At 31.2% G+C, this 8,530-nt stretch overlaps 1 protein-coding gene across 3 annotated transcripts in view; it reads right to left on the reverse strand.

Moving 5' to 3' along the window:
* Positions 1-3,650: 3,650 nt before the first annotated feature.
* LOC21410612 (protein DETOXIFICATION 24) overlaps positions 3,651-8,530 on the reverse strand; it is a 26,107-nt gene continuing 21,227 nt past the window's right edge. For all 3 annotated transcript variants that reach the window (XM_024175416.1, XM_024175417.1, XM_024175415.1), the window contains 6 exons: positions 5,584-5,670; positions 5,441-5,497; positions 5,095-5,333; positions 4,560-4,678; positions 4,368-4,454; positions 3,651-4,083 (listed from right to left, as the gene is read on the reverse strand). In XM_024175416.1, the coding sequence (XP_024031184.1) occupies positions 4,021-4,083; positions 4,368-4,454; positions 4,560-4,678; positions 5,095-5,333; positions 5,441-5,497; positions 5,584-5,670 (652 nt within the window). In that variant the 3' untranslated portion in view covers positions 3,651-4,020. The remainder of the gene's footprint in view (positions 4,084-4,367; positions 4,455-4,559; positions 4,679-5,094; positions 5,334-5,440; positions 5,498-5,583; positions 5,671-8,530) is intronic.

The following is an 8,530-nucleotide window of genomic DNA, read 5'->3' on the forward strand; positions in this document are numbered from 1 at the left end:
TTATTTATTTAATATATTATTATTTAATATTTATTTAATATATTATTACATGTTTTCAAAACTTAAACCACCAAACGCAGTTTTAGTTTTTTTTTTAAAACTGAAATCAATCTCTGAATAAAACTATCAAACGCATTTTCAAAAATGATTCCAAAATGAAAATAAAAACGTTTTTGTTTTCATTTTCATACAAAAAATAAAAATGTTTTAAAAACAATTCCAAACGCACCCTTTTCATCTTTGTATCAAACTTTTTAGACCATAGATTATTATATATAAACATTAGACAGGCCATATTTTCATGCCAAAATAACATTTTCTCATGCCAAGTTCTAATCTCATGCCAAACTAGGCAAAACGTTACATTTTCACAAGACTATCTTTAGTATAGCATAAAATCTTATTGCACATTTCAAATCTTTAAACATATCATTTAGCAAGTAAATATTCGGCCCTAATCATGCTCTTTTAACATCTAAATAAAAATCACAATCCTAGAGGCAACAACTTAGTCAAAAACACGAAATCTCTTCACATAACAAGGTTATTGAACTTTGTAAACTATAAAAGTTTGTGATTTCGTTTTTAGGCCCGTTTGGCTTTGCTTTTAGATGATGTTTTTAGTTTTTTAAAATAAACTACAATAGGTTAGGGTGTATAGTAATTCTTGTTTTTGTCCAACAATTTCTAAAAATTATTGTCAAACAACAGATTTTAAGATGTAGGTTATGAGTTGCTTTTACACAACAGTTTCTGCTGCCATTATCTGAATTTATGAAGATAACATTAATAATAAAACTTAATTCTCAATCTACCTATTTTACTTTTTCCATGCCAAATTAAAAAACATACATTTTTAAATAGTTATTTAAAAATTGAAAATCTTTAACAAGTATACTATGTTAAATTTTATTCAAATATTTTAAGTAATTATCAAAATGTTCAAAATAACAACAATAAATAAGAAATTTACTAGATGTATAATTTTCCTAATTAATAAAAGTAATTTATTTTTAAGAAATATTTTAATTAATAAAATTAAAATTATATTTTTTATATTTTAAATATTTGCCATAAAAATAAAAATAAAACTAACTATAAATATGTGCCAAAATATGTTTATTTTCGTTATTATACATATTCACAGCAATTTTATATAGATTACACATAAATTTTTACTTGTTGTATCCACAATAGTTTTGTAAAAATATTTATCAAACACCTATATGCTTATAGTCACAACAACTTATTACTAACAACACAACAAAAATAAAATTTTTTAACAATACAGTAATGCCAAAATGGCACTTTAGCTCGTTGGATAGACTCTTTCTCTTAGGGTCTGTTTAGTTCGCTGATTCGAGTTTTTAATTTGAGTTAAGATGTAATTTTATGTGAAAATTTTTAACTATAGTAAAATAATTAAATGTAACTGTTTCTGAGAAGGATGATATATGATCTGTGTTGAGAGGGAGAGTGAAGAGATTTTCTTTTGAGTTTAAAGAGTTTAGGAGATATAAAAATGACCATTGAGTGGTTCGACCATTTAGGTACTTTTAGACAAGCGTGCGGGGCCTACTTGCAAGAAAAAACTTTTTTGCTAAGGGGTCCTTGAAAATTTCGGCTATCAGGGGGAGAGGAAGAGACAAAAAATTTTGCTTTACATTTTTTTATCCATTGGTCTAAGAATCTAATGAGGATGACTTGCTTTACACTATTTTACCCATTGTACACTTCACTAACCCTCTACTTTAATTATTTACTTAAGACTCTATCATTCTCATATGCATAAGTTGATAATCCTCTTTATTACTCATTGGTAAATTCGGCCACTTATTTTATCTCGTCCTTTTTTCCTTCAAATTGAATCTTGGCCCTTAATTTCAAATCCTATAAGATCTCCACCATTGAATTAAAGGATACCTACTTGTCTACCTATCCTACCTAGTTGATCTGATGGGATCAAATCATCATTAATTTATTGTTAGTATCCTTTTCAGTATACTTTGCATACTGATAGTGCCCGTGAACTCCTTCTTACTGCATGGCATGAGCTTGGCATGACTTAAATTATTAGTACTAAGACTTCGTATCAAGGGTTAATTATACATTGGATATTTGAAGAGAGTTATGTCACTTTGCCTCTTACAACTCCAAGTGATGCAAAACTCTTACCTTTCCCCCAAGCTTATCATAAGCGAGGTTTGACAAAATTAACATTTTCACCAATAGTTCTGCAGAAAATTTCCTATTTTAAAAGTACCAAATTAGAAATAAATATGTAGTAGTTCAAATTGTAGAATATCCAGAAATTTCCGTAGAAATATTTGTAAATGTTAATATTTTTATGGAAATATTGATTTCCTTGAAAAGTGTATTGTTAAATGACAAAATATTGTAGAATTTTATGGAATGAAATATGGATACTTCATATTTATTTGTTAATTTACTTTGGAAATGTAGTAAAAATCATGTCTTTTCTAATTTACATTTGAACGCAATCTTTCTTGTTATACATGGAAAGGTAGTGGGCATAAATTGAGAGACATATGCATGACATGTTTAAAATTACATAAGAAATTATTTATACTCCATATTTTGATATCAATATTGTTTAGACAAGAAGGTATTAAAATAATACCTTCGAACCTTCTAATAGATCTTATTGATATATTTTCATCCTAATATGAAACTGCAATGATCATTTATTATACTATGATCACTTCTTACTATGTTATGGTGATTCTAGTTTTGATTTTAAAACTAAAACTATGATTTATGATTTTAAGTCTAAATCATGATCTTGAAATCAAGAATAGCATTAGGGGGACCCAAAACCAAGAGGGGATGTGGTTTTAGAATCATGGGTGATTTCTTATTTAAAACATCACATCAGAGTTCAAACCTTAAATCAAAACCATCCAAATTAAATACTGATTCTGGGTGAGTCAAATCAGAATCACTTTTTACTTTTTGTAAACAAACATTGGTTTGAACTAGAATCATAGTTCCAGATTCAGAATCCTTATACCAAAAAATGCATTAATTTTTTAATTGAGAATTTCATCTAATTTATATACTATTAACTATTATAGAGTTTATTAAAGTCTCATTTTTAAAATAAAGTGTTTTAAGATGATTTTTTGTATTTTATGTCAATTTTTGAATTTTAGTAGTTTATTCAATATCCGAAAATCAAGCTACTGATATATTCATGGATATCAATAATTTCATCCTTAATCATAAGTCATTAAGTTGCAATTATATTACTTCTATCAATGAGAAATAACTTTTTAAGCATTTTGTTTAGGTGACTACTTGATAAATAACAATAAAGGAGGAGGTGGTCATGCAAAGTTAGGAATGAAAGAAAAGACGACACTTATGATTATTTTGTTTAGTAGTTTCATCTAAGGAAAAAAAAGTTCACGATTTTTCTTCATTTTTAAAATTGTTAAAGTTTTTTTTAGATTTATTGTATTACTCTTTACTATACAATCGTTGACTTACACGTTATTAAAACCGTTAAAATTGATAAATCAATGACCGAAGTAACGCAATTGCAACTTATTTATAAGCGTTGAGAGGAGTTCATGTCATTTTGAGTTATGGTTGCAAAGTGAGATAATCTCTATTCTTCAAGAGCCAAATTTAAAATTATCCTTTATTATTTTAATGAAACAATACACGGATTGTAGTAATACAATTTCCAACAACTACCTCCCGTGCCCCTTGCTTTCACCCTTAAGAACTCGCGACTATTTGAAAATAACATACAAAATGAATATCAAATTGGTCAAAATTGAACTCATTTTTCGCTCTTTTCATAGGTTTGAATTACAATTCATCCTCTTTACTGTAGTATTTTTTCTCATAAAAATTTAAATTTCGGTTCAAAATATTCTTTTCAAACCTAGGAAAAGAACACCCCATTAATATAAATAACATTCCTTACACCTATCATAGTTTGGAACTCTGATATTTTCCCAAGCATGTGCATGTGTTGGATCCTATAGCATACTAATTGAGTTCGTCGGATGGCTTCAGAAACCAATGGTTGAGTCGTTCTGATGCCTTATTGACCTACATATTTATAAAAATAATTAAGCAAAACACATACATATGGTTAACTTTTTTATAAAACTACAAAAGTATTTCATGAACATTCGTGTCACTTTTTACCACAAATAATTATAGTACAATCATAATAGATTACTGATAAGTACGTAATTATTATATAGTGACGCAAAAGAAAATAATTAAAACTGATGTTGTCCTTCACATACTTTGTGCTATAAAACAGTTATCCCAATGTATATAAAAGTTCTTTTGATGAGAGATCTAACTAGACATTTGAATTGACATACCTGGGCTTCCCAATCTGTTTTAAATGTGATATACAGAAGTACAAGTGATTGTGATAACACTCCACACAACATTCCGATCCACAATCCCTACAAAGTAACATGGAATTCAGAACCATGTGTGGTTAAAAAGTCAACAAAATGCCTTTTCCATCTGCACTTATTGTTATATAAGCGGACAAGAATTTTTCTCACCTTTACTTGGAAATGAGCCACATAAGCAAGCACAATTCCTAAGGGTATCCCAATCAAATAATAGCAGCAAATGTTTACAACAGCAACAGTGCCCTGTAAACCAGCACCTACAGCAACACCTGCAAAAAGAGATTTCCAACAATCTCCATATTTAGAGTAATAATCAACAAGATCTTGTAGAAAAAAGAAAAAAAGAAAAAAAGAAAATCATTATCTGCTAGTATTCTGAGGATATAATATAAATTATCTAAAATATGTAACCATGGACATGATCCAATGACGGATCCCGAACATTTTTCATAGTGGGCATGAATTAAGCCAAGACATTGAACAAAAATAACAATTTATGATAACATCATTTTCAAAAGCTTCACTCCTTATTGAAAAGTTTTAGCCTTCACAATAAGTGCTGAAGCATTTCAGTCGGAAAAGCTAATTTCTTCAAACAATTTGGTTGAATTTAGAAGAATTATATGAAACATATCATCCATAGGAAACCGGTTGGTTTTATGTATGCATATGTAGCATTACTTGCCTGAAAGGACCGGATAGATGCCATTGAGTAAGATGGAGAAAGCAAGCAGGACAGACAGATCTGAAACAACGTCTGCGACTTCCTCCTCGTCAGTGAATAGGTAGGAAATTTGACGACCAAATATCAAACACAAAATCCAAAATACCACTCCAATCACAATTGATGTGCTAAGGATAACTTTTATGGCAAATTTCGCAGCTTTAGCATTTCCTCTCCCCAACTCATTTGATACCCGTACACTATCAGCAAAATAAATAAACAGCAAAAATGTAGTTTCTTGTCGTACTAAGAGCATTACTACAATATCACATTTAATTTAGCAATAAAAGGGTACGCTTATACATACCATGCAGCAGCTAAAAACCCAAGGCATATCGCAAACTCCCAAGCACAAATATTGAGACTGAGAAAGATAGATGTGGGTTAAATTACTTTGATAACACGAGAAGACTTGAATGCTATGAGCACCAGAATAGACAAGGATGTTACCAGATAGAGAAAGCAGAGATGGCAACTGTTGCATTTTTCATGTATCCAGCTAAAAGAACCAGAATAGAATTGTACCATAACTCTAAACTGTTAACAATAGTATTTAAAAAAAAAAAATGTTAGAACGTTTGTTATATTTCTGTCTTAAAGATCATGAGACATTCGTACTGTACTTGTACAAAAGGCAATAGAAGTACTAACGACATGTGTACTGAATATCAATCAATTGCGTTGGATGCTAATATTGTAACATCAATCACTTTGATAAATGATTGCAAGCATTTTCTGCCTTTCCATGTACTAATAAATTACGCAAAAAGAAACTTTTTTATTTATTTATTTAATTTGTTCATTTGTCTAGAGACTAATACCACAAGCACTAAACATGTTGTTCACGTTTTATGTACTAATGATAACTGTTAAAACATTTTAAGCGAAGATACCAACTAATGCACGGCATTTTGTGGTAGTAACTAATAAGATGATGATGATGACGACGACATTAATAATGATAATAATAATAATAATAATTATCATAATAAAATGCCGATTAATTCAGTTTATGGTCAAAATTTGATTCTTGTAGTATTTGAGACTTTATATTTCTTGTAGGTTTGGAAAGGAAAATAAAGGTACAAAAATAGTGATCATTGATTAAATATGTAGCGTTTACTTATGTATTAAGAAGTGAAATTGAAAATAATACAATTCCTTTGTGAATGTTTAATAGACTTAGAAATAGGAATCTTATCAATATAATTACTAAAATATCTTCCTTTGTGAATGTTTAATAGACTTAGAAATAGGAATCTTATCAATGTAATTACTAAAATACTTGTTTTTCTTGTAGGTTTGGAAAGGAAAATAAAGGTACAAAAATAGTGATCATTGATTAAATTTGTAGTGTTTACTTATGTATTAAGAAGTGAAATTGAAAATAATACAATTCCTTTGCGAGTGTTTAATAGACTTAGAAATAGGAATCTTATCAATGTAATTACTAAAATATCTTTCTACAAATTAGAACTGGTAAAGAAATTGGTGTTGTTGGTGAAGAGTCGAATGAGTGGAGGAAGAAGTTGAAATTGGTGATGTTGGTGAGTGAGAAGACGGGTTCATTTCGTTTGAAGGTAGCTCTGACACCAAATTAGAAACTGTTTGCAGAAAAGAAAAATGAAGAAAAGTACAGGGAAGGAAACACAGTATTTGGGAAAGGCTCAGATGAATGCTGAGCAATTAGTAAAGCGTTACTATATACAATTACAAAACCTTTTCTGTACAGTAAAGAGAGTGCAATGCTAACAGTAACTATACATGTGTTTAGCTAATTGCTTTAACATCTCCCCTCAAGCTTACTAGTCTAGTCAAAACAGTGAGCTTGCACCTGATTTAAGAACCATTGAGTTGGAAGTGCTCTAGCCATGGCATTAGAAAGCTAGTTCTTGCGGGATGAAGGGAGTGCAATTAGTATTGTTCACGACACACTCTCTAATGAAGTGACAATCAATTTTAACATGTTCGGTTCGAGCATGCATAATGGGATTGGCTGCTAAGTAGCACTGACATTGTCACATTTGAGTAAGGGAGAGGAAGATGAACTTTCAATCCAAGTGCCTCGGCAGCAACATTAGCAAGCCCTATGTATTCAGACTAAACACTAGAGTGAGAAATAATCTTTTGTTTGGAAGAAAGCCAAGAAATTAGATCAAGACAAAGGAAGCTGCAATATCCACTAGTACTTTTTTAGATAAGAAAAACTTTATTGATAAAGATCAATAACAAGGGCAGAGGATAAGGTATCCTCAAACCCAAGAGAGATCGGTCGTGTGTGACAAAACTGACCAAGAAACAGAAAAATTATTAAAAAAAAAAACAAAGTCTTTGTTTCCAATATCCACTAGTACTTTACTGATCATCAAGGCAACTAGCCCAAGCAGCTTCTGTATTGCAAACAAAGAACAAATCGTTGGAAGCTTGAAAAGTAAGACCAAAGCAAGCTGTAGCTTTAAGTTATTTTAACTTGCGCTTCACAGGTTGTCAGTGAGAGGAGGCTGGAGCATGCATAAACTCCCACATTTTTTATGATAGAATAGGCAATTTTAGAAGTGTTAGAGTGCAATACTGAAGTGCTTCAACAGGACTTAGGCCTCGTTCTCTTTGCGGATTCGAGTTTTCAATTCGAGCTGAGATGTTCCATTTTCTGAGAGCTTTTAACTGTAGTACAAATAGTTAGATGTGACATTTTCTGAGAGCTTTTAACTGTAGAAACCTATAACTGAAAACTCGAATAAGTGAAATGAACGAGGCCTTAGATAATTGATGGTATGCGAGAGCAATTGTCCATCATAAAGAGAGGGAGAGTCGGTCCATAGGACATAAGGGTAGTATTAGTTTACCAATCCATCCCAAAAGCTTAAGTTATTAGGAGGTGAGCCAATAATAGTTTTATACTTTAACACTCCCCCTCGCGTATGGGCTGGACAATGGGCAATCATGTGGGTAAATTAATTGGAAAGCCCAACACGTAAATATTTAAGCCCGAAATATATTAAAGACCCGACACATGATGACAATTTTAAATGGGGATAAAGAGTGCAATTACTGGGGTTTGAACTCAGGACCTTCCGCTCTAATACCGTATTAGTTTACCAATCCATCCCAAAAGCTTAAGCTGTTAGGAGGTGGGCCAACAATAGTTTTATACTTTAACAGGTTGTGTATGGCTTGATGTCCCATATGTCAGCTCTCTTGAGAAGATTTGTGACGTACTTTGATAGGATCCCGCCTAGACCTCCTATCCAGTTTACCTATTCTAGAAGGGGTAAAAAGGACATAGCAGGTGTGGAGATCAAGGCAAGGGAGGGCAGTGCTGAGGTGGCGAATTCTGTTAGGAAAATCTGTTAGAGAAGCTGGCTAGGGGGTGAATATGAGAGGAGAGAAGAGTGGG

This window comes from Morus notabilis, unplaced genomic scaffold (genome assembly GCF_000414095.1).
Source record: "Morus notabilis unplaced genomic scaffold, ASM41409v2 Scaffold78, whole genome shotgun sequence".
NCBI lineage: Eukaryota > Viridiplantae > Streptophyta > Magnoliopsida > Rosales > Moraceae > Morus > Morus notabilis.